This window comes from Parasteatoda tepidariorum, chromosome 8 (genome assembly GCF_982258835.1).
Source record: "Parasteatoda tepidariorum strain Cologne lab strain chromosome 8, Ptep-v5.0, whole genome shotgun sequence".
NCBI classification, from domain to species: domain Eukaryota; kingdom Metazoa; phylum Arthropoda; class Arachnida; order Araneae; family Theridiidae; genus Parasteatoda; species Parasteatoda tepidariorum.
The window spans coordinates 37,319,779-37,347,530 of record NC_141762.1 but is presented as its reverse complement, the minus strand read 5'-3'; the positions used below and the strand labels follow the sequence as shown (position 1 = coordinate 37,347,530).

The 27,752-nt window shown below is 26.6% G+C and overlaps 1 protein-coding gene across 2 annotated transcripts; it reads left to right on the top strand.

Moving 5' to 3' along the window:
* On the top strand, nt 1-27,250 carry Ccs (Copper chaperone for superoxide dismutase). 2 transcript variants are annotated; one of them, XM_087150125.1, is made up of 7 exons: nt 22-448; nt 1,556-1,751; nt 3,252-3,432; nt 5,932-5,992; nt 8,964-9,145; nt 16,015-20,430; nt 23,079-27,250. In XM_087150125.1, exons 1-6 carry the CDS (start codon nt 422-424, stop codon nt 16,130-16,132), a joined length of 765 nt encoding a protein of 254 aa, XP_087006251.1. In that variant the 5' UTR covers nt 22-421; the 3' UTR covers nt 16,133-20,430; nt 23,079-27,250. The 2 variants fall into 2 exon arrangements, with proteins under 2 accessions (XP_042905545.1, XP_087006251.1); XM_043049611.3 differs by lacking the exons at nt 16,015-20,430; nt 23,079-27,250 and adding an exon at nt 13,122-13,964 and having other exon boundaries at nt 1-448.
* Nucleotides 27,251-27,752: the final 502 nt, after the last annotated feature.

Sequence of the window (27,752 nt, the reverse complement as noted above, 5' to 3'; positions counted from 1 at the left end):
TATTTTTCTCAACGGCGATTGAAGATGTTTGAACCGCATGCAGTATGAGCGCCCATTTTTCGGGAGAAAGGCCGACTTTTACGGCAGCAATTTCAGTTTAATGCGTTCGCGCATTTACAAAAATTACAGTTTTCATATTTAGTCCAAATGTTTCTTTAAAATGCATCATATAAGACAAAGCAAGATACGTTTTAAATACGAAGTTTTAAATGTTCGTAAAAGGAAAACTGTTTATACTGCAAGAACGCATTGATTCTCATAATTCAATGAAGTATAAAGAACTGTTTTTAAGAACTGAGAAAACTCAATCTGAAAATTGTGATATTCGGTTCGGTAAACAAGGATTTCCGCAATATAAATAAACCTTGAATTAAAATTAAATTTCTAGATTCTTACTTCCTAATTACTTACAAGATTTGAAATGGAGGATTCAAAAGTTATATCAAAAGTAAGGTTTAACTAAAATCGATTTTTTGTGTTCTTAAAAAAAATCATATGACTTAACGAAGAATATACTTTAGATTATTATTTTTTTAGATAAGTTCATTGTTCTATGTTCTATACGTCTTAAATATTTGAAATTCGCCCCCTTTTCTTATGCGCAGTTGCGCTTAAATTTTTCTTATCAATTTTTTATTAATCAATTATGATGCTTCTGATCTGTTTTAATTAGGTTAATACCTACCTATTTAAAAACCAGGTGAATTGATGACTTTTACTGATGAATTAAAAGAAGATTTCCGTATCGTGATATGTGGCATAGTAATCGCCAAGTCTTGGCAACTTACAGGCAGCAGCCCGCTAGATATTTAAAAACACATCACAGAAAGGGGAGACCAACTCGAAGAGTATAACTCGTAGCCGGGAAGATTTCCATATTTTATTTATTTTTATTTTTTGAAAATTTTTCCCATTTAAAATCAATTTGGAGCCAGGTGATTGCTGTTGGTGTGATCACTATACGGAAATATCCCCGAATTGGCCATTGAGGGAAAATGTTAAATATAATTAATTTGACTAAATGTTAAATACTTATTTAATCAAATTGATGTAAAGATAGTAATAGAAAGCTACCAAAATCGCAAAAACTAATGTGTAAGTGTTAGTGATCTATTTATTTAAAAATTAAACATGGAAAAGAAAACGTCCAAAATTTAAATTTTTTTTTGTTTTTAAATAATTTCTTCATTATTTTCTTTATCTTTTAGCTGAGTGGCAGTAGATATAACTGTACTTTTTCCTTATTTTATTTTATTATCATTTTAAATTAATAAATAAAAAAAATTAAAAAAAACAGTTGAATTTCCTTTCACTCTCCGAAAAGTACCTTATTTTTATAAAAAATAATAAATAAATAAGTTACTAAAGTAGTTTTTTTTTAAATTCATTCACAATGCTGTTCCTTCTATTATATTTATTTATTTGTCAAATTCTACCCTACTTTTAAAAAATCAGTTTCAACAACTTAGCAAAATCATTACTAATTATTGGCATTTGAAATGTTTATACATCAAAAATGCAATGTTGTTTGAATATCATTTTTTTTCCTTTTTAGATTGAATTCGATGTGAACTTAACTTGTAAGAATTGTGCAAATGCTGTTAAGAATGTGTTATCTAAATTTCCTGAAGTAAAATTAGTTGAATGTGATATAGAAAAACAAAGTGTTGTCATTGAAACTTCTTTGCCATCTTTGTCTATTAAAGAAGCTATTGAGAGTACTGGTAAAAGAGCTGTTTTGAAGGGCTTTGGTAATTTTCATTTGTTTAGTCAGTACTTTTTTTCCTTCTCAAGTTCATTGTAATATTATGTGTAAGTAAATCGGTTATTCAGCACTGATGATAAAATAAAGTTTAAAAAAACCATTACTTATAAATTTGTGATGTGTATCTTAATTTTTATTGATTTATTTAACTGTGTTTTATTTTATAATTTTATTTGTTTTATCTATATACATTTTTTTTTTTTAACTATGCAAAAATATAATAATAATAATTTTTTCGGACAAAGAAAGAATATTTTTCCTGATTTTTTTAAAATCAATCTACAAAATATTTGTGATGCTTAAAGATGTCCTTTAACTTTTTTTTGTTTGAAAAAAAAACATGTTTTTTGTTTTGTTTATCAGTGAGAATTAAAGTATTTAAAGAGAAATTTCTATGTTAGCTTGCTGTAATGCAAATCTTGTAGTGGGTTAAAGTAGTTGTGATATATTTGCTGCTACTTTTAAAAATTTTCATTTAGTATTTTACATTTAAAATACCATAGAATACCATTATACTAATTTATATGGATACCAGTGCTCATTCTCAGATAATCTGAAATTTATTATGTAATGAGAAAAAAATAAAAAGTTACAGTAAAAAACATTGCTACACTTTGCAATAGCAGTCACCAATCTTTTGATCCTTGCTAACCACCCAGCAGATATTACTTAATCTGGTGAAATACTACTTCATTTTTTTGGAGGAGGGTAAAAACCTTCCAACTCATTAAAATAAGTTTTAGGTTCCTCCTTCCAAAAAAGAAATGTGTTCTAAAGATTTTTAAAAATTGTTCTAATTAAAGAATGACAAATTTTAGGATAACAGTATATTTTCAAAGATGTTAATTTTATATGATAACCAAATATGATTAATTTTAATTGAATAAAGTTTACTTCATAATTACAAGGAATATTGCTGAATCAGTATAACTTCGCAATTTCACACCAGGAGGAAGTCGAGATTGATACCGCTAAAGCAAAATTCTTCCTGTGTTAACTCCATTGTTTAATTTATATACCTAAAATTTGAAAGAAGCATAAAAGATGTTCAACATTTCATACTTAATTCAGGTCAAAAGATGATTTGTTTAAATAGAAGATGGAGTAACTAATCCCAACTATTCTATACTGTTATTCTATAAAACACTTGCAGTTTATTCTTTTTGGTAACAAGTCTAATGTTTCAAGGTTTGCATTATAAAGATCTTCTATATTTAATTCCCATAAAAGTATTTCTTTATACTTATTATTTTTTTAATATTTGCTTTTGATCATGGTTTTATATCGTACCCTTGAATAAACAGCAGACTTAATTATGATTTTTAAAGAATACTTAACAGTTGTGGAGTATTTAGTTTAGACCAGAAGGCTTGGTTATTAAAAATGATTTGATATGTTTTTAGTAAAGAAATTTTATTTTTGAGATACTTAAATGCTGTAAAAAGATGGTAGAAGTATATTTCTAAAGTTTTTTCTACTATTTTAGGTTCAAGTAGTCTAGGTTCAGCTGTGGCTGAGCTAAAAAATAAACCAATTTTCGGTGTTATAAGATTCCATCAAACATTAGAAGATTTATGCGTAATTGATGGAACAATTGATGGACTTCCTCCTGGAGAGCATGGACTTCATGTTCATGAGTATGGTGATCTTTCAGACTTACCTATGAGGTAGCATTTATTTTTATTCTTAAAGTTTTATATTACTGTTTTACTTCAAAATAATCCAAATATTAATGTATATGCATTTTAATGTACAGTGAATTGTAATGTACAGTGAGTACATTTTAATGTACAAAAAAAAAGGACCACCCTGAATAACTTTTGATCTAATGATCGGATCTTCACATTCTCAAACTCAACCTAAAATGGTTCGAGGAGGTGACCTCAAATATGTTAATTAATTAGTGCCGGTGATATTTTAAGTTACGAAATCAAGCACAAAAATTTTTCAATTTGCTTAAAAAGTTCTTGAGATGTAGTGAAATACGCAAACAGTAAAATAAACTTTGTTGTTCCTAAACTTAGGAATGCTTTCCTCAACAAACTATGGGGATCATATTTCGTAAATTGCGGGTACCCAATATATTTTGGGTTTCAGAAATCTAAATTAGTCGAAAAAAAGTATTTTTATTTAGAGGAAGAAAGATTTTGCGTTTGATTAAGTAATTTAAATTACCATTTGCACTAGTTAACATATCTGAAGTCAACCCCTAGAACCAGAGATTGATTGATCTAATGGGAAGATTCGATCATAAGACCAAAAGTATAGGGTGGTCCATTTTTTTTTTTTTTTTTGCTCACTGTGCATTGTTTATAAATTAAATTTTTTTTCCATACAATTACATTTATTTGACTTTTGAAGGAACCCAAATACATTATTTTACAGAAAATACAAATTTTCTTATTATTTTCAATGCAATTTCTCTAGCAGTTTCAATAGCAAATGGCTCTAAAATAATGTAAATGTAATGAAATAATGACTATACTGTTGTGCAATAGAAAAATCAGCATTCAGGAGAAAAAAATTCAAAATTTAGATTTTTGTGTATTTAGCATTTTTGTAAAATAGCTACATATTGCAAAAATATTATGTCATTCTAATTATATGTGAATGGGGTTATATGCAACATGAATTTTATTTACACTTGTAAAAACATTCTTTTAGAAAATTTATCTATTTACTCCATTTATGAATATTCAACAGAAGTAATTAATCTTCATTTGCTCCTTCCTATTTTTCTCTATTCATTCAAACCAAAGTTTATAGATTTTGTTCTGAAATTTAATTATTGATCAGCTATTAAATTTAATTAAAAAATTTTCACTTAAAATTAAATGCATTGTAAAGAAATTTAAAACTTTTCATAGTTATTGGAACCATTCTATTTTTCACAATTTTATGCTAGAAAAATTAGACAGCTAAAGGAAAAGTTGTGAAGAAAAATTTAGAATTTTAAGAACTAAAATTTTCAAGTTCAGTGTCCTAAAAAGAGGTAAAAAATTTTGACCACTGAGTCGTCAGAACCTGCAGGTTATGGCGAATACTTTTTAGGACACCAAATTTTATTTTTAAAACACATAATTTTTTAGATTTCTTCTTTCTCTACTGAACTCATACTGTTAAAGGTTTGAACAAAGAGACAAATGTTAAATAAGTTTTTAATCATTGATTTTTAATTTTCAAAATAAATTAAAAATTCATCTTTACTTTTCTCAGCAGTGTGTCTCAAAGATAATAAAATACAAGTTTGTCATCTAATCAGAATCAGAAAAATAAAACACACACTATTTAAGAATTTGAATGGCTTTTTTCTGAAAAATTATTCCAATTTAATTCTTTCAGCAAAATTTTTATAAATGAAAATTCAGTATTGTACCTTTGTTTATTTTTATATTTTTGATAATATGGTTATAATTTAATTTACATTAAGAAACTTTCAACCTTACCAAATTTCTTTGATTTAAACCAAATTAAACTTTTAGAAGTTTAAACTTAAACAAATATGAAAAACTAGGGGCTCAGTCCCTTGCATGCTTGGCTTTATCCAGCCCCCATGATTGTTACAATAATTTTCATTTCTTGACCATAAACAGATTGTTAAGTTCAGATATGTTTCCATTTGCTAAACCTAGAAATTTGTTACTATTAAAAACATGTTTAATTTTTTTTCCAACAAATAGATAATTATGGTGCTTTCCAAATTTATATTCATTATTTTAATTGTATTTGTTGACTAAACATATAATTTTATTAAGTTTATTATACAAATAAATATAAGTTATTTTTATATATTATTTAATAATTGTAAAATGATCAACATTGGTATTTTATCATGAGCCTATAACTCAACATCAAACATTATTAAACATAATTATTTTAATATATTATCTCTGCATTCTGTGTCTTTGTGCTGATGATAACTGATGCTTATTAATTGAAATTGCCATTTTATCTTTTACTTCGATTTTTTGTGCTTTTTACAGTATTTTACTTGGTTGTTGAATAACCAGCCCCAAGTAATCCTTACCTTGTTCAAATTTGAATTATGTTAGGGTAAAAGTTTAATATTTCAGTGAATCACTAAATCAGCAATTCTATCTTTATAAATATGACTTATTTACATTTCTTTATTATTATAATTTAATCTTATTATTTTTTCTTTACAGTATCGGTCCCCATTTTAATCCCACTGAATCTTCTCATGGTGGCCAAAATGATGCATCTAGGGTATTTTAATTTTTTGTAATTTTATTTTTATAATACTTAAGGTAATTATATCTGTATTCATTAAAAATTATTTTATTAAATAGAGTTGATACTTTCATTGAAATAAATTTTTATTTCTTTCGTAATTATTAAACATTTTGTTTTTAAACATGTTATTACTGTAGCTTTAACTGATAATTTTATTTTAGTTGATCCTTTATGCTTGCTTGCTGTATGATTTTATGATGCTTGCTTTGCTATATAATTTTTAAATACTCACATTTCTGAAGTTTTTGAGAATTTTGTTTTTATTTAAAAACCTATAAAGTTTTATTTGATCATCTATTTTCCAAATATATATATATATATATACTTGAAATTTTTTTAAATTTTAATTACTTCAAGATATTTTTCAACTAATGTAAAATTAGATCTTAAGTTCTGTTATGTCACAAATATGTATTTACAAAAATAACATTAAAAATAAATAATTATTTTTATTAAGGTACCCATGCCCACTGTCAATTTCATATGTATAGAATATTTTTTCAAGTCAATGGGCCAGCGGACATTAATTGCTATATTAAAAAAAGATTATTTTCAAAGTTTCAAGTATACAATAGTTTAATACAAAGGTAAACAATAGTTTTGAAAATATGTTGAATACAGTAGTCCTGAAATTAAGAAAAATTGGTTGAATGTTTCGATTAAACTTCATTTTAATACTAAAAAAATATTTTCTTTACATACAGCATTAAAGTATGTAGTCTTAAGTTTAATTTGCACAAAGAAAGAAGTTCATGTCTAAAAAATTGTTCGAGTAATTTCAAATTTACAAAAAAATTGGATTTCGGATAGCCTCGCTCACAAGAATGTCGGGTATCACCGCCCAATTTTATTTCGTGGATAAATGTACGGTTGCAAAGATTATTATTGTATTGCTTCAAATTTGAATGTTATATGCATTTTTAACTACAAATATTGTTGTTATTAAATTATTGTTATTAAATGATAGAATTCTCTAAAAGTATATAAATATGTAAAATAATTTTGTGATAAAAATGATAAATGAGGTATATCTATTGTCAATACATTGGTCATTTTCATTTACACCTGAAAAACAGTCAAAAAAACATAATTTTTGTAACTGGGCGGGGCTACCCGACACATTTTGAAAAGAGCAGAAAAACATGTTTTTTTAAATTTCTATTTTTTTAAGTTAAACTATTCTTTTTTTGGTTTACTCTTTTAGCATTATTTAATTAGATCATAAAACAATAGAAACATGCAAAAATATTGATTATTACTCAATATTATACAGAAATATAAGCAATACTCCTTAAGTGGGCAGGGCTACCCGATTCTCCCCTACTTCATGAATTCAAAGATATTTCTTTTCAAACTATATATATTTATACAATATATGTTTGTGCTTTCATGCTCATTATACTTATATTTTTGAATAAAACTAGTTTTATAGTTTTAATCAAAATAGTTTTCAAATTTTAAATGAATTTAAAGACTAAACTAATTTTTGTTTTCTTTTATGACAAATTGTATTAATATGTTTTCCTTTATTCTTAACATAAGTTCAAAATTAAAAATAAAAGACAATTTCAAAATAAAATTTTTAAATTCTTTACATAAAATTTTTATCCCTTCATCCTGTTAAGTTGTGTACTGTTTGTTTCCAACTCTGAAAATAAAACATGTTAAGTAACTTGACAATATATTTTTAAACAGTTAGTTTTAAGTTGTGAAAGTATTGAAAATAATTTTTTATATATTTTTTATTTGAGATTTGTGTGGAGTGTTGCATACAGTGCGCCAAAAAAAAAAAGAAAGAAAGAAAACGGACCACCCTAAAAATGTTTGATCTAATAATCGGATCTTCATGTTCTAGGACTCATTCTTAATGGTTCGAAGGAGTGATCTGAAGTATTCTGATTAATTAATGCAGACGATTTTAAGTTTCAAAACCAGACACAAAAATAAACTTTCTATGAATAAAATTACCTGTTTTTCAAAGGATTCGGATTTCAGATCCCAAATATACAAATGTAGCCACAATCTAATTATATTCTATATAATTCATATAGTTAGATTTGAAGAGCAACCCTAAGTATTTGTCCATATCTCGAGAATTTTTTAAACAAATTCAGAAAATTTTGCACCCAGCTATAAAATTTGTTTAAACAATGATATGGTTCCTATAAAAAAATTAATTTTAGTAAATATTTATTATTTTGTTTAATAATAATTAATAAATTTTCCTTGTATTTTAGCGTTTCCTTTTTTCCTTATTATTAGGTTTGAAATATATTGCATTTTTTAATCATTAATTTTGTTTTGTATTAGTTAATTTGGTGATTTTAATAAATTTTCAGTTTATTATAAGGTGGTTTTATTTCGTTTATAATAATTTGGCTTAATTTCATTTAGCTTATAAATATTTTAGCTTCTTTTTATGTTGGTTTGATATTTGTCTTTAAAAACTTTTTTTGTTTATTTTGCAATTAATAAAAAAAATTTAACTTCATTTATAGATTTAACTTCAATTATAGATTATCATATACTTTTCTTATTATTTTAATGCAGCAGCCTTTACTTATAAACAATTTAGTTTTCTTTTTTTTCATTTAATATTTCCTAGTAAAGTAAATTCCCTGAGTCCTGTTTTTATCTTTCATTCACATTTATAGTTCTGGCAGTTTTTTTATTTTTAATCTGAGTTGGTATAATTTAAATCACCTAATTTTTTTTAAAAATAAAAATAATTTATAAATGCATTTTTAGAGTTACAACTTTATTTATAATCCTAATTTGATTATTTTTTATTATGAATTTTGTTGATTTTTTTTTTTTAAATTTTAGAATTTTGTGTAAGTTTAGCTGGAAAAGTGGGATTTTTTTTTTGAATTAGTCTGAAATATTATTTTGACTGTTAATTGTGAAAAATTATTCATGCCTTTGTTTTTTCTCTTTTATTTAGCATTACGGGGATTTGGGAAACATATTTGCTGATTCAAAAGGAAGAGCAAGTTTTCGCATTGAAGATCATCAACTCAAGGTTCATGAAATAATAGGAAGATCCATAGCTGTGAGCTCTGATAAAGATGATTTTGGCTTAGGTAACAGTGAGTCATCAAAAATGGATGGCAATTCTGGAACTAGGTGAATATTATCGATTTTAATATTATCTGAAAACTACTGTATTGTATTTACAATTATTTACAATTTTTAATCCCAATACATAGCTGCCAACCCTTCCGCATTTTGCGGAAGCTTTCTGCATTTTTACTTATTTTAGCTATTTTTTCCGTATTTACACTCAGAAGATAAAATTTCCGCATTTTACCTATCCGCCTGATAGCTAGCATTATCTTTAAATCAGACGTCAATGCTCCTCTAGTAATGGCCGTAGAAAGCCCGCTTGCTGTGATCCTCCCTTTCCTTCCATTTACGTTACATCATTCAGTGTGACGTAATGGATTTCTCCTCTCTTCTATCAATGAGAGAAGGAATTCAGCTTATGTTACGAAAGCGCTTCCCGTTATCACCTGACTTCCTGTTTGCCGGCCCGAAAGCAACCGTTAAAGGAAAATTGCTTGTGTAAAAGCAAAACAACAATTGGTTTATGGCAATATTTTTTTCTCATTCGATTAATCGTGTTAATTTATTATGGCTGAACGAAAACAATACAAACAAGTCTTTAAGGAGTCCTATTCTCTTGAATTTCCATTTATTTCTGGATAGAATCTTGGAGTACAATGTATGTAAAAACGACGGCAACGTATGTAAAAATGACTAGCATAGCGCATGGTCAGACACGTAAAATCGACAGAACACCAGAAGAACAAATTTCTTTAGTGTAATTCTTTTTTTCATAATTTCTATTAAGTTTATACATAGTGCATACTATTATATTGTAATTAAACTAATGTTAATCTAAGTCTTGAAATATGACATATTTCCCTTTAATCAAGAATATTGTACCATCAAGTAGCTAGACATAAGTTTTTTTTAAAAATTATTTCCTTTTCTTGTTTTAAAAAAAGTTGAGTATTGCTTTTTTATGCTCATATATTGGATTTATAAATAAATAATTAATTAAAATCTGCTTCTTTTATAAATTTATTAGTAATTAGTATGCAGCTGTAAATCTTCTGCATTTTTAGGCATTTCTTCTGCATTTTTTTTGTCTATCTTCTGCATTTTTATAACTAGACAGGGTGCGTAGCGTTTGTAAAAAGTACTTAAAGGTGCTTTTTTGGGGATTTCGTTTTTGAAAGCTTTTAAAGGTGCTTTTTTCAGCTGGCGTTTTTAAAAAGTGCTTTTTTTCACGAATAAATTTTTTTTCCTTCAGTGATATCTGGTAGATCCCATTCATTTTACGAAAAATGGGGTGTTTGCTACGCAATCATTCACGCGGACTTCATGTCGTACCCACGTTATGACTTGCGCATGCGCGCGCGCTTAAAACCGAAACCTGAGTGCTCCAATTCAGATAGAGAATAACAGATCCTTATGAAATGTTTTTCTTTTTAATTTATTTTAATTTTATTCTTGTTTATTTTATTTTACTTCTAACACTTTTTTTGACGTAGGGGGTAAGGGTACTTTTGTTCTGAATTCAGGGTCAAGTTGAATTCACTCGGTGATGTGGGAAAGTACTGATTGTTTCGATTTACGCCCGTTTCTTTTTGGGTTTTTTTTAACGCTAAAACTGTTTATAAAAAGTTTTTGTTTTTCAATAATATCATTGATTGAATATGAATCTTTTGAGTGCTTGAAAAGTTTTTAAAAAGTGCTTATTTTTGATTCAAAGATTTGGCTACGCGCCCTGCTAGAGATTAGCAGCTATGTCAATATTACAATGCATGATTTTCGAATTTTGGTTATCACTTTTCATATACATATATATACATGCTAAATCAATTATTGATATAAGCAAAATTTTTTTAGATAAAGTATGTTTTTTTTAATGAAAAATTATTTTTCTGAATTAATTCTAGTAATTAAAACTATTTAATTTTCTGCAAATATACTAATTTTTTTCATATAAAAATTTTGCTCTAGAACACTAACGTTTATATAAAAAGTATCTTATTGGCCACCAACTTGACTAAATGGATCATGGTGTATGACAATTAAGCAATTAATAAAATTATAGTTATAGTATTGAAAATTTTTTGTTTTTATTTCGGCACCTTTTTTTTATAGTTTTTGACAACTATTTTCATGCTTTAGGCTACTAAAAGCAACTATTTTCTCTATTTTATTATGTAGCAACCATGTCATCAATAATAATTTTGGATTCAAAAGAACTGATGATGTTTATTTGTGAAAAACTCAAAACCAGTTAACAATTTATTGTTTCTTTTTAGTAGAGGTGCATCTAAGTTTGTATATACCGCTTTTCTTAGCAATGTCAGATTGCTATCTGTATCTACTAAATCTTTAAGTTTATTATGATTAGAAATAATTACTTCTTTACACAGAGAGAAGGATATTCATGAACAGTAATGGTACTGGCATGTGTTGAATTATTTCGATTATTTCACCTACACTCTGTGGATAAATTGCCAAGTAGATAACATGATATATGTTTGGAGTCACGTGAACAATTAGGGCATGATTTTGATAAATAACCAATATCATTTACAATGAAAACAGCGTTGAGGAGCTTTAGCTGATTCTGAAGGTTTTCTATAGTTGTTTTGTTTTAGGGTGTCATGTTGAGATTGCACAAATTGGGATTATTGATCCAATTGTTGACAACAGTTTCATATGCACGCAATTTCTGCTTAAATTCTGAAAATAAATGAGCTCCATAAAAAATAATTTTTTCAGAACGAGTTTCGTTAACTTTATTTATGATATACTAAATTACTGATGATTGATCAATAGTAGAATCACATTTATTATACAATTTGTGCATTGAATTAAAATAATGTATTATTTCAACATTTTGCATTTTTCAAGTTCACAATGAATTTCTATTAAGGCAATAGTATCTAATTTGTTAAGTAATTCCTCTTTTAATGCATCATAGGTATTTAAATTTCTTTTTGAAAACAAATACGATTTGGTAGTTCCGCAAATTAAATGATTGGCAAAAATCAATTTCTGAAAAAAAAAAATTCCTCAGCATCTTGAACAAAAAGTTTTAAGGGAATAAAAATCTTCACCCGAATCTTTCATCTTATCGTAAATATCTCTTAAAAGTAACCAGAACTGTGAATTTATTTCCGAATTCACTAACTCATTCAGAAAAGAAAAAGTGTTTACTTTCGTTTAATTCTTTTTTCCTTGAAATAATAACTTTCTGAAATTTATATTATTTTACTCCCAGTAATTTTTTATTAACTTACATTTCTAAACATGATCAGTTTATGAACAAGGATTTTTTAAAATGCGGTACATACTGCTTACAGGCATAAACTTTTGAAAAGATTGTCTTCAAATGAGTGAAAAACGTAGTGACTAATTTTCATTCAATCATGGCTGATTTTCATTCAAATTCATAGAAAAGCATAAGATATAAAATGTGTGTACATACATTTTTATCATTTCTAGTATTTTCATTTTCATATTGATTGATACTTTATTTAATTTTCCAGGTGGCTCTATAATTGTTACGTGCATTAGTATTTGCTTATTTCAATACGTTTAAAATTATTTTCAGTTTCCTTTTAGGTACTACATTAAAATAACTTTGTAACCTAAGATAAGATGGCTTTATTTGTTTATTTTAAAAATTACTTGACAATATTATTCTTATTTTTTTGTTGATTTTTTTAAAAAAAACTAACTCAATTAAGTACTATATCATAGCATTTATTTTCAGTTCCTATTATTAAAGTAACTCTCTTTGAAATGAATATAGGGTAAGAAAGTTAAAAATTTTTGAAAAATGCTTGATTTGAATACTTGCTATACATTGAAACACAGACAAACCATGACCCATCATTCTCACAGCTTTTGTTTTCCCATATGTATTATCATGTTTTAATGGTCCCGTCCCAAATGCTATTCTTATAATGTTAATCATACTCGTTAAGATAGTTAAGTAGCTTATTCATAGATCTGTTATTCAGAGATTCTACCATCATCCGAAAATTTTGAAATTGTATTTTGTTTTGAGTAGAGTAACTAGAATTCCTGGTGCTAATGATGAAGAAGAAAATGGCGATTTTTTATAATTTAGAGAAAAAGCCTCTAACAGCACTTTAGTTGTTTATGCATCAATTCATGAAAACATGGAAACATGTGTTATTGGTTCAAAAAATTTTTGCAGAAGCTGAATGAAGAGCAAAGTGATACTGATTATGAAGGCAAAGAGGAACAATAACTAGTTCCAAAATTTGCAGAAGGCCCCAAAACCTTTAAAACAGTAAGGATATTTCTGTATTAACGCAAATGTGCTGAAAATAAACGACAATTTGTTACAAATACCGAAGCTTTATTGTTCATTCTGAGAAGAAAAGAGTGTGCCAGCCAAAATGTCCAAACATTTTTAATAAGTAAATGTCTTTATTCTTCTTTCTTTTGCATTGTAAATATTTTTGCATAAAGTACTTAATTTTTGCAATTAAAATTTTTCTTTCTTATTTTAAAATTATTAATTTTTAATTCCATTGCTTCTTTATTACTTTTCTAGTCATTAAATAATGTTTTACATTGACATGCATTTGTCATTTTTTCATATCAATCATTGGCAAAGAGTAGGGTCTCATGAGTACAAATCGATTGAGTTTCTAGTGTATTTTTATATCTGTTAAATGATGCATTGTTTCCTAATCCTATTGCAGCTATTATTTCCAGCTTCCCTTTAAGTATAATATTAAAATCCTTTTAAAATGAACTTAAGGTAAGTTTTAAAAAGTGTTCTGAAAATTTCTTGACAAGACTTGTTTTGTTTAGAAATATTTTTATCGCAATCAAATAAGGCATTTGTTTTTTCTGGCTAATCTTTATTGCAGTCACTATTTGCAGTTCCATTTTCGATACAATATTAAAATAACTCAATTTTAATTATATTTAAGAATAGGTTATATATTTTTTTAAAATTACTTACTATTTGCTTTAAAAGCAAGAAAGGAAAAAAAAAACGTGCGTAAAGCACAAATTAAAATGCAAAAATGAACATATTATATTTTCGGTTCTGAAATCAAGAACATTCCTCAGCCTCTAAACACCAAATGATTGTAAAGAATTAAAAAGAGACTAACAAATTTGAACAAGATAATAAAAAAGGGTGTAACTGATTAAATTAGAATAGGTTTCTAAATAATGAGAAAGGTGGGATACTAAAAAGATCATTAACTAAAATATTAGAATTTTTAAAACTATGGAATGACTCCCAAAAATCAATTTCAGAAGACGTTGAGCAGTGTTGAATGATTTTCGCAGAAGAAAACTTAAACCTGTGATTAGAATTCTGACTAAGTAGATTGATGGGAGATTGGTTAATGTTCTGATATTAAACACATCTTTCGTGTTCTTTTAGTCAAAGTTTAAGGGTTACGTTTAAAGTTAGCTTTGATAACTAACTATTTGATTGTTTTATCTTAATGTCTGAAAAAAAGGTAAATCCCAAATTGGTAAGATTTTGAATAAATTTGAGTTTAAAATAATGTTTTCTACAAATTAACCAAATTTCACCAACCTTAAAGACCTTATTGCTGATATTAATAGTCGGATTATTTTTCAAATTTTGTATCAATGTGGTTTTGTGTCTATTGAGCAAACTAAATGAGCAAATAAAATATTAGACTTCAACCTAAAGACCATGAAAGATATGTCTAAAATCAGGATATTGATCTTCTATCACTCTAAATATTCGGAATTCTACGCACAAGTTTTTTTTTGTCTGCTAAAATCATTCAACACTGCTCGCTATCTTCCAAAATTGATTTTTGGGAGTCATTCCATATTTTTAAAAATCCTAATAATTTAGTTAGTCATCTCTCTAGTGTCCCACCATTTCCCAATATTTGTAAGTACGTTCTAATTTAATCTGTTGCACCCTGGGGTTCCTACTAAATCCCCTAACAACTGTTTCTTATTCTCCTTTTTTATTATCTTGTTCAAACTTCTTTATGCACGTGTTTATCTCTTTACTTCTCTACCGTCATTAGGTGTTTAGACGCTATGGAAAATTCCTGTTTATGGAACTGAAACTTTAGTTTGCCCATTTGTGTTCTATTCACATTGTTTTTCTTTTTTTTAAAATTAGTTTACATATCACAAAGTATACCTACTCCTTTTTTGATTACTTCCTTTGTCTGTAAATATTTTTTTATATCAGTCAAGTGACGTATCATAACCTAATCCTTATGATGCTAGTAGTGTATATGCTACTTGAAGTTGATATTTAATAATTCACAGAAATATGAGGCATATGTTTTTTGTTTTACATTAATTATAAAGCATTGATATTTTGATTTCAAAATCGTTATGCGTTAAAAAAAAATTTATAAGGTATATTTCTGCAAGTTAGCAAAAGTATTTTGGCTTAAGTTTACTTGGATTGATATTTTGAGAAATATCAATAATTTGTGAGGCAAGTTATTTGCATAGAATACTACAAAAGCTTCTATGCTATTAATGCTCATGCAGATTTTAATGTTTGTGCCTATATTGTCTTCTGATCATCATCAGGAACTTCAGACCATAGACTGGTTGTGCATTTCTGAGCTATACCATTACCCATGGGATGCACAACATCAAATATGATTTATAAAGCCTTTTGATTTGACCTCTGAACTGTCTATAATTATACTCGATTAAACTATTTTGTTTATAGCGATGGGTTTAGTGTTTGTTATATTTCAAATTTTTACATATAAACTGTAAAAAAGAAAAATTATATTGTCAAAATTTCAAGCACAACCAATATATTAATAGGATAAATCACTTTACTAAATAATTTTTCTTTCTTATTTTAAAGAAGAAAAAACACTCTGGAAATTTTTTAGGTATGTTTGATTTTTAAAAGAATTGCAATTCTTTCTCATATTTAACATTTTGTTTTCTAGTTTGGCTGCTGCTATTATTGCTCGATCTGCTGGGTTGTTTGAGAATCCTAAAAGACTTTGCCAGTGTGATGGTATAAATATTTGGGATGAAAGGAGCCAACCTATGTCATCATTATAACTCTTTACCTTTCAAAGTAATATCTAAATCTGATTTAGCACACTGTAAACAAAATATATACTTTAAAAAAACACTTGGTAGAAGTTTTTCTTGTTTTTTCATCCTTAAAACTTTTAAAATTAAAATAACCTATATGTCATGATAGTGGTTATCATTTAATATATATGTTAATTAATTTTTTATATCAACGTATTTGGTAGGAGCTAAAAGTTGTAAGATGATACATTTGCATTTTCATATGAAATGTAATTAGAATTCTTTTTTTCTTGAACTTTATATGAACTAAAATATATGAATTATTCAATTTTCCACTTTTATAAAAAAAATACAAATTATTATATAAAGTTTATTATTTGAAGTGCTTTTCAGTGTTTATTACAATTTTAGTTATGAAGTGTGAAATAAATGTTCATCTAATTACAATGAAATGAATTGAATCCCATCTCTAAGTTCCAGAATATAGTTACTATTAATTCTGTCTAAAATTATAAAAGATATAATATTTCGATAGGCGGAACCAAATCGAAAAATTTTAAGAGGTGATATACACAAACTGGTAACTAATTTTAATCAAAAATTCAGATTTTTCTAAAAGTTTCACTTTTTTTAATAAGTATTCCGCTTTTTCAGAAAATTCACCGATTTTCAAAGAGAAACAGAAAATTCAAACTACATAGCTAGCAATCCTTTCTCATTTTTACTTATTATAACAATTTTCTCCCCTTTTACTCGCAGCAGATAAGATTTTTCGCATTTTTTACCCGCCTTCCAGATAGATCCGATTTTTGTAGTTCAAACAACGCTGCTTCTGATAAGTCTTTTAGAGGTCCCGAGCCTGGAATCTGCTAATATCTCGGTTCTTATTCACACGATTTTAATATCAAACATAGCTTTTCATACTTGCGTGTTGCGATTCTTATTCACGCGATTTGAATATTGTACGGTGCGATTCTTATTTACAAGATTTCAAAATCCGATATTGTGATTCGTATTTACGCCTTTTTTAAAAACCTATATAGCAATTCGTATTCACGCAAGTTTAAAATTAGTGTCTTGATTTGCTCATGCAGTTTATAATATCAAACATTGATTTTCGTATTTATACGTGATTTTAAAATAAGGCATTGGGATTCGCATTCACGCATTCTAAAAATTATGCATCATAATTCTTATTTATGTGATCTAAAAATTACGCATTCGTATTTACGAGATCTAAGAATTATGAATCGGGATTTGTATTTACTCGTTTTAAAAATTATAATAATCAGTGATATCTGGTAGATCCCATTCATTTTACGAAAAATGGGGTGTTTGCTACGCAATCATTCACGCGGACTTCATGTCGTACCCACGTTATGACTTGCGCATGCGCGCGCGCTTAAAACCGAAACCTGAGTGCTCCAATTCAGATAGAGAATAACAGATCCTTATGAAATGTTTTTCTTTTTAATTTATTTTAATTTTATTCTTGTTTATTTTATTTTACTTCTAACACTTTTTTTGACGTAGGGGGTAAGGGTACTTTTGTTCTGAATTCAGGGTCAAGTTGAATTCACTCGGTGATGTGGGAAAGTACTGATTGTTTCGATTTACGCCCGTTTCTTTTTGGGTTTTTTTTAACGCTAAAACTGTTTATAAAAAGTTTTTGTTTTTCAATAATATCATTGATTGAATATGAATCTTTTGAGTGCTTGAAAAGTTTTTAAAAAGTGCTTATTTTTGATTCAAAGATTTGGCTACGCGCCCTGCTAGAGATTAGCAGCTATGTCAATATTACAATGCATGATTTTCGAATTTTGGTTATCACTTTTCATATACATATATATACATGCTAAATCAATTATTGATATAAGCAAAATTTTTTTAGATAAAGTATGTTTTTTTTAATGAAAAATTATTTTTCTGAATTAATTCTAGTAATTAAAACTATTTAATTTTCTGCAAATATACTAATTTTTTTCATATAAAAATTTTGCTCTAGAACACTAACGTTTATATAAAAAGTATCTTATTGGCCACCAACTTGACTAAATGGATCATGGTGTATGACAATTAAGCAATTAATAAAATTATAGTTATAGTATTGAAAATTTTTTGTTTTTATTTCGGCACCTTTTTTTTATAGTTTTTGACAACTATTTTCATGCTTTAGGCTACTAAAAGCAACTATTTTCTCTATTTTATTATGTAGCAACCATGTCATCAATAATAATTTTGGATTCAAAAGAACTGATGATGTTTATTTGTGAAAAACTCAAAACCAGTTAACAATTTATTGTTTCTTTTTAGTAGAGGTGCATCTAAGTTTGTATATACCGCTTTTCTTAGCAATGTCAGATTGCTATCTGTATCTACTAAATCTTTAAGTTTATTATGATTAGAAATAATTACTTCTTTACACAGAGAGAAGGATATTCATGAACAGTAATGGTACTGGCATGTGTTGAATTATTTCGATTATTTCACCTACACTCTGTGGATAAATTGCCAAGTAGATAACATGATATATGTTTGGAGTCACGTGAACAATTAGGGCATGATTTTGATAAATAACCAATATCATTTACAATGAAAACAGCGTTGAGGAGCTTTAGCTGATTCTGAAGGTTTTCTATAGTTGTTTTGTTTTAGGGTGTCATGTTGAGATTGCACAAATTGGGATTATTGATCCAATTGTTGACAACAGTTTCATATGCACGCAATTTCTGCTTAAATTCTGAAAATAAATGAGCTCCATAAAAAATAATTTTTTCAGAACGAGTTTCGTTAACTTTATTTATGATATACTAAATTACTGATGATTGATCAATAGTAGAATCACATTTATTATACAATTTGTGCATTGAATTAAAATAATGTATTATTTCAACATTTTGCATTTTTCAAGTTCACAATGAATTTCTATTAAGGCAATAGTATCTAATTTGTTAAGTAATTCCTCTTTTAATGCATCATAGGTATTTAAATTTCTTTTTGAAAACAAATACGATTTGGTAGTTCCGCAAATTAAATGATTGGCAAAAATCAATTTCTGAAAAAAAAAAATTCCTCAGCATCTTGAACAAAAAGTTTTAAGGGAATAAAAATCTTCACCCGAATCTTTCATCTTATCGTAAATATCTCTTAAAAGTAACCAGAACTGTGAATTTATTTCCGAATTCACTAACTCATTCAGAAAAGAAAAAGTGTTTACTTTCGTTTAATTCTTTTTTCCTTGAAATAATAACTTTCTGAAATTTATATTATTTTACTCCCAGTAATTTTTTATTAACTTACATTTCTAAACATGATCAGTTTATGAACAAGGATTTTTTAAAATGCGGTACATACTGCTTACAGGCATAAACTTTTGAAAAGATTGTCTTCAAATGAGTGAAAAACGTAGTGACTAATTTTCATTCAATCATGGCTGATTTTCATTCAAATTCATAGAAAAGCATAAGATATAAAATGTGTGTACATACATTTTTATCATTTCTAGTATTTTCATTTTCATATTGATTGATACTTTATTTAATTTTCCAGGTGGCTCTATAATTGTTACGTGCATTAGTATTTGCTTATTTCAATACGTTTAAAATTATTTTCAGTTTCCTTTTAGGTACTACATTAAAATAACTTTGTAACCTAAGATAAGATGGCTTTATTTGTTTATTTTAAAAATTACTTGACAATATTATTCTTATTTTTTTGTTGATTTTTTTAAAAAAAACTAACTCAATTAAGTACTATATCATAGCATTTATTTTCAGTTCCTATTATTAAAGTAACTCTCTTTGAAATGAATATAGGGTAAGAAAGTTAAAAATTTTTGAAAAATGCTTGATTTGAATACTTGCTATACATTGAAACACAGACAAACCATGACCCATCATTCTCACAGCTTTTGTTTTCCCATATGTATTATCATGTTTTAATGGTCCCGTCCCAAATGCTATTCTTATAATGTTAATCATACTCGTTAAGATAGTTAAGTAGCTTATTCATAGATCTGTTATTCAGAGATTCTACCATCATCCGAAAATTTTGAAATTGTATTTTGTTTTGAGTAGAGTAACTAGAATTCCTGGTGCTAATGATGAAGAAGAAAATGGCGATTTTTTATAATTTAGAGAAAAAGCCTCTAACAGCACTTTAGTTGTTTATGCATCAATTCATGAAAACATGGAAACATGTGTTATTGGTTCAAAAAATTTTTGCAGAAGCTGAATGAAGAGCAAAGTGATACTGATTATGAAGGCAAAGAGGAACAATAACTAGTTCCAAAATTTGCAGAAGGCCCCAAAACCTTTAAAACAGTAAGGATATTTCTGTATTAACGCAAATGTGCTGAAAATAAACGACAATTTGTTACAAATACCGAAGCTTTATTGTTCATTCTGAGAAGAAAAGAGTGTGCCAGCCAAAATGTCCAAACATTTTTAATAAGTAAATGTCTTTATTCTTCTTTCTTTTGCATTGTAAATATTTTTGCATAAAGTACTTAATTTTTGCAATTAAAATTTTTCTTTCTTATTTTAAAATTATTAATTTTTAATTCCATTGCTTCTTTATTACTTTTCTAGTCATTAAATAATGTTTTACATTGACATGCATTTGTCATTTTTTCATATCAATCATTGGCAAAGAGTAGGGTCTCATGAGTACAAATCGATTGAGTTTCTAGTGTATTTTTATATCTGTTAAATGATGCATTGTTTCCTAATCCTATTGCAGCTATTATTTCCAGCTTCCCTTTAAGTATAATATTAAAATCCTTTTAAAATGAACTTAAGGTAAGTTTTAAAAAGTGTTCTGAAAATTTCTTGACAAGACTTGTTTTGTTTAGAAATATTTTTATCGCAATCAAATAAGGCATTTGTTTTTTCTGGCTAATCTTTATTGCAGTCACTATTTGCAGTTCCATTTTCGATACAATATTAAAATAACTCAATTTTAATTATATTTAAGAATAGGTTATATATTTTTTTAAAATTACTTACTATTTGCTTTAAAAGCAAGAAAGGAAAAAAAAAAACGTGCGTAAAGCACAAATTAAAATGCAAAAATGAACATATTATATTTTCGGTTCTGAAATCAAGAACATTCCTCAGCCTCTAAACACCAAATGATTGTAAAGAATTAAAAAGAGACTAACAAATTTGAACAAGATAATAAAAAAGGGTGTAACTGATTAAATTAGAATAGGTTTCTAAATAATGAGAAAGGTGGGATACTAAAAAGATCATTAACTAAAATATTAGAATTTTTAAAACTATGGAATGACTCCCAAAAATCAATTTCAGAAGACGTTGAGCAGTGTTGAATGATTTTCGCAGAAGAAAACTTAAACCTGTGATTAGAATTCTGACTAAGTAGATTGATGGGAGATTGGTTAATGTTCTGATATTAAACACATCTTTCGTGTTCTTTTAGTCAAAGTTTAAGGGTTACGTTTAAAGTTAGCTTTGATAACTAACTATTTGATTGTTTTATCTTAATGTCTGAAAAAAAGGTAAATCCCAAATTGGTAAGATTTTGAATAAATTTGAGTTTAAAATAATGTTTTCTACAAATTAACCAAATTTCACCAACCTTAAAGACCTTATTGCTGATATTAATAGTCGGATTATTTTTCAAATTTTGTATCAATGTGGTTTTGTGTCTATTGAGCAAACTAAATGAGCAAATAAAATATTAGACTTCAACCTAAAGACCATGAAAGATATGTCTAAAATCAGGATATTGATCTTCTATCACTCTAAATATTCGGAATTCTACGCACAAGTTTTTTTTTGTCTGCTAAAATCATTCAACACTGCTCGCTATCTTCCAAAATTGATTTTTGGGAGTCATTCCATATTTTTAAAAATCCTAATAATTTAGTTAGTCATCTCTCTAGTGTCCCACCATTTCCCAATATTTGTAAGTACGTTCTAATTTAATCTGTTGCACCCTGGGGTTCCTACTAAATCCCCTAACAACTGTTTCTTATTCTCCTTTTTTATTATCTTGTTCAAACTTCTTTATGCACGTGTTTATCTCTTTACTTCTCTACCGTCATTAGGTGTTTAGACGCTATGGAAAATTCCTGTTTATGGAACTGAAACTTTAGTTTGCCCATTTGTGTTCTATTCACATTGTTTTTCTTTTTTTTAAAATTAGTTTACATATCACAAAGTATACCTACTCCTTTTTTGATTACTTCCTTTGTCTGTAAATATTTTTTTATATCAGTCAAGTGACGTATCATAACCTAATCCTTATGATGCTAGTAGTGTATATGCTACTTGAAGTTGATATTTAATAATTCACAGAAATATGAGGCATATGTTTTTTGTTTTACATTAATTATAAAGCATTGATATTTTGATTTCAAAATCGTTATGCGTTAAAAAAAAATTTATAAGGTATATTTCTGCAAGTTAGCAAAAGTATTTTGGCTTAAGTTTACTTGGATTGATATTTTGAGAAATATCAATAATTTGTGAGGCAAGTTATTTGCATAGAATACTACAAAAGCTTCTATGCTATTAATGCTCATGCAGATTTTAATGTTTGTGCCTATATTGTCTTCTGATCATCATCAGGAACTTCAGACCATAGACTGGTTGTGCATTTCTGAGCTATACCATTACCCATGGGATGCACAACATCAAATATGATTTATAAAGCCTTTTGATTTGACCTCTGAACTGTCTATAATTATACTCGATTAAACTATTTTGTTTATAGCGATGGGTTTAGTGTTTGTTATATTTCAAATTTTTACATATAAACTGTAAAAAAGAAAAATTATATTGTCAAAATTTCAAGCACAACCAATATATTAATAGGATAAATCACTTTACTAAATAATTTTTCTTTCTTATTTTAAAGAAGAAAAAACACTCTGGAAATTTTTTAGGTATGTTTGATTTTTAAAAGAATTGCAATTCTTTCTCATATTTAACATTTTGTTTTCTAGTTTGGCTGCTGCTATTATTGCTCGATCTGCTGGGTTGTTTGAGAATCCTAAAAGACTTTGCCAGTGTGATGGTATAAATATTTGGGATGAAAGGAGCCAACCTATGTCATCATTATAACTCTTTACCTTTCAAAGTAATATCTAAATCTGATTTAGCACACTGTAAACAAAATATATACTTTAAAAAAACACTTGGTAGAAGTTTTTCTTGTTTTTTCATCCTTAAAACTTTTAAAATTAAAATAACCTATATGTCATGATAGTGGTTATCATTTAATATATATGTTAATTAATTTTTTATATCAACGTATTTGGTAGGAGCTAAAAGTTGTAAGATGATACATTTGCATTTTCATATGAAATGTAATTAGAATTCTTTTTTTCTTGAACTTTATATGAACTAAAATATATGAATTATTCAATTTTCCACTTTTATAAAAAAAATACAAATTATTATATAAAGTTTATTATTTGAAGTGCTTTTCAGTGTTTATTACAATTTTAGTTATGAAGTGTGAAATAAATGTTCATCTAATTACAATGAAATGAATTGAATCCCATCTCTAAGTTCCAGAATATAGTTACTATTAATTCTGTCTAAAATTATAAAAGATATAATATTTCGATAGGCGGAACCAAATCGAAAAATTTTAAGAGGTGATATACACAAACTGGTAACTAATTTTAATCAAAAATTCAGATTTTTCTAAAAGTTTCACTTTTTTTAATAAGTATTCCGCTTTTTCAGAAAATTCACCGATTTTCAAAGAGAAACAGAAAATTCAAACTACATAGCTAGCAATCCTTTCTCATTTTTACTTATTATAACAATTTTCTCCCCTTTTACTCGCAGCAGATAAGATTTTTCGCATTTTTTACCCGCCTTCCAGATAGATCCGATTTTTGTAGTTCAAACAACGCTGCTTCTGATAAGTCTTTTAGAGGTCCCGAGCCTGGAATCTGCTAATATCTCGGTTCTTATTCACACGATTTTAATATCAAACATAGCTTTTCATACTTGCGTGTTGCGATTCTTATTCACGCGATTTGAATATTGTACGGTGCGATTCTTATTTACAAGATTTCAAAATCCGATATTGTGATTCGTATTTACGCCTTTTTTAAAAACCTATATAGCAATTCGTATTCACGCAAGTTTAAAATTAGTGTCTTGATTTGCTCATGCAGTTTATAATATCAAACATTGATTTTCGTATTTATACGTGATTTTAAAATAAGGCATTGGGATTCGCATTCACGCATTCTAAAAATTATGCATCATAATTCTTATTTATGTGATCTAAAAATTACGCATTCGTATTTACGAGATCTAAGAATTATGAATCGGGATTTGTATTTACTCGTTTTAAAAATTCTATATCCCAGTTTGTATTTCCTCATTTTCAAAATCGTATATCTAGTTTCATATTCATGTGATTTCAAAATCCATAATTGTTATTCATATTCACGCAATTTTAAGATCAACTATCGCGATTCTTGTAAGAAGTAAATTTTTTAAAAAAAATTAGTTACTATAAAGGTGACTGTTTTTCTAACGATGATTATTAGTATATGTAAGTGTTACAACATCAGAGAAACTGGAAGGAAATATATTCAAAACTTACATTCTGTACTTGCAAAGAAGAAAAAATAGGATTTGTCACAAGATGTTTGAAGATGGACTAACGACTAAATATAGCAAACAAAAGCAATCACTTAAAAAGGGTTTTAATAAAAAAAAAATTTTCTTCGGAAAAAGAGTTAAATAACTCATCATCAAAATTTTATTTATAATTTCTGTTATTTATGCTATAAATGGCAAAATTCTTATAAAATAAAAAACAATTATCTAAACAGTTGCTGATTGTCTTGTAATTTTTCAAACTAAAATAGCAATTTCTGTATGTTAAGAAGTTGCTATATATTTCTACTTCACTGTTATTGATATGTTTCAAAGGGCTCTAGTTAGATTAGACTATAATATGAACAGAATGATTCGGTCCATTGTTAAAGTTTTTTTTTCCCAATATAATTTAAAAAGTCATATTACTGATATATTTGCTATAAATCACATAACAGTATTTATTAAAAGAAATGAAATAAAAATGTATATTCTCAGTAGTTTTAATTTGCTAAACCAGGTAGTTTTTTAAGTAATAATTGTCTCTTATGTGAACTGAGGAAAAATATAATTTCCAGCTTTATTTTTTCAATTGGTAATTTTTATTTTCACTAAATGTTAAGTAGCAATGTAATCATTTATATAACAATAGATTAGTACACAATTGCATGTCAACACATTATTTATTACCTTAAACTGTCTGGAATTTATTATTAAAGGATTGCACTCGCGTAAAATTTACTATCGTGGAAATTCAGCTTTTTTGCCTTTTGGCTAATCTCATCCCTGAAATTGTAAAAAAGGTGCCCTTTTTTTAGTAATTGATATTTCCTATACTAATCAAACAATTTCTTTCGAATTTTAGTTTTGTAGATTAAAATTTGTGTGCATTCTTTATATAAAAGGAATTTTGAAAACATTTTTTACAAACCTTTTGTCTTTGAGACATTAAGTTGTAACCTACCTCATAAATTATTACAAAAGTTGGAAACATTTTATTGGAAAAATGTATTCTACTTTGTTTTATGAATTTATACTTTATTTTGTGTTGTGTTTTACTGTTTTGTAATTTTAGCTTTTGTAGAAAGTAGGTTGTATATTGTGCTTTGTGCCAATTAATTATTTTTTATCAATGGTCAAAGTAATAACTTTTTGTATTGTGCTGGTCTCGATTTATTGCCTTGATTTTTATGCAATGGTTTAATTAAATCAGTATTATTTTGTAAAATACATTCCAAAAATTATTATTTGTTTCTTTCATATTTTAATTTAAAAGTACTGAATTTTTCTTTACTTATTTGATTGTCCAATTTGAGTTTTTTTCTTGTATCCTTATGATTTTGTGATTTGTAAGATTGTTACATATTTTGGCTACATTTAAACACAAACATAAATATTAAATCCTCTTTATGAATTATAAATAAGCAGAAGAGTAAGCAACATATTATTCTGTATGTTAATATTACTTATAAGCATTAGCTATTAACAAAAAAATAATAAGAGAATAATGATTTTTTTAAAAAGCGAGAAAAACTGCATTTCTTTCTCGCTTTTTAAATGTAAGGTTTTAACCATCTTTATAGATACTATGCTTATTTTGATTGTTTAAGTGAAAATGGAAATGTTTATTAACTTCAAACTTTGATATTTATGACTGACTAGTTTAATGCGAAATTTTACATTGGATAATCAATTTGGTATTGAGTAAATATGAAATACAATAAGTTTTATAATTTTACCTACACTCCCTTTCTAGGACTAGTTCTGAAAGTTCAATATTAACTAAGAGGTATGAATTATTCAACATAAATTTCTATTAAATATCAATATCAAGATTTTTTAAATGTTAAGTTGATGTTGGAGTCTTTCTTTTAAATTTTCTCTTTCTTTCTGGAATATTTTTGACTTAAAAGAAATTAATTGCTGTGTTCTCAAAAAAAGTGTTATGCTTGTTTATTTATATATTAAATAATAAATTTATATTTTTAAAATATGTTATTGAATAGATGATAATGTTTTTTTTGACACTTTTGAATCTCGTGTAATATTTGATTTTAATAATTGCCTGTCATTTTGTAAAACATTCTGAAGTTTCTTTCACTTCTTTTCTGACAAAATAAATATATTTAAGACAGGATTTTTGCTGCAATTTTTCTATTTATTTAATGACATTTAACATTACTGTTTTAAGTATTGAAAAATTGTGATTAAACGTAACAGGTAGAAAAATCTTTTAAAACTTAGAAAAATATGCTCTAGTTTGCAACAAAAGCATCTTTTATAATGTGATATTGTGTTTATCCTTTTATATCTTTTTCTTTAGTATCATCTCATTCGTATACAAATTATGTTATTATTAACGACATTGAAAATTAATTAATGTTTTGAAACTTGGTTTAAATTTTACTAACCTTTAATATTTAAAGCAAATTTTTAGATGTTATTATTAATTGTTGCTTGACTAAATATTTATTTTTATTGAAGGTGTTACATGTCAAACGTTTTGTGTTTATTGTGTATCTAATTTATGCAAATAAATTATTTTGTTCTATATTCTTCTTAATTTATTTCAAAATATTTTGACTAAGATTAATATTTTGACAATTTCTATTTTCTGCAATAAGTCTTATTTATTGCGCAAAAATATCTTTGGTTAATTTTAATAATTGTCTTGAACCTAATTTTATTACTTTTATACCTTAAAATCTCATTACAGTTTTTCTAATTTTACAGAACTAATATTTTTATTTATTTGTTTTGATTTCATAAATTTGTAAAAAACAATTTACCACTTTTGATTAAAGTTCAAGATATTGAAATTAACTTTAACAAAAATATTTTAAAAATTTCTTTATGAAATATTGGAATGAAAATATTTATATATCCTGTTAACAAGGTTTGTTTCTTAATTCAATATCACTTTGATTGATTGAATGAGGTCAAATTATAAAGGTGTCAAATTAACTTCCCATAATATTTAACATTAGAATCATTGTAAAGAGATTTCATTAAATCTCCTGATTTATTATCAACATCAATCACATTGAAGTAGG

Bases quoted from the DNA above. Each gene is read 5' to 3' on its own strand.
- Ccs (XM_087150125.1), top strand. From the start codon at position 422: ATGGAGGATTCAAAAGTTATATCAAAA. The intron at 449-1,555 runs GTAAGGTTTAAC...TTTCCTTTTTAG, and splicing joins ATTCAAAAGTTATATCAAAA to ATTGAATTCGATGTGAACTT. The intron at 5,993-8,963 runs GTATTTTAATTT...TCTTTTATTTAG, and splicing joins GCCAAAATGATGCATCTAGG to CATTACGGGGATTTGGGAAA.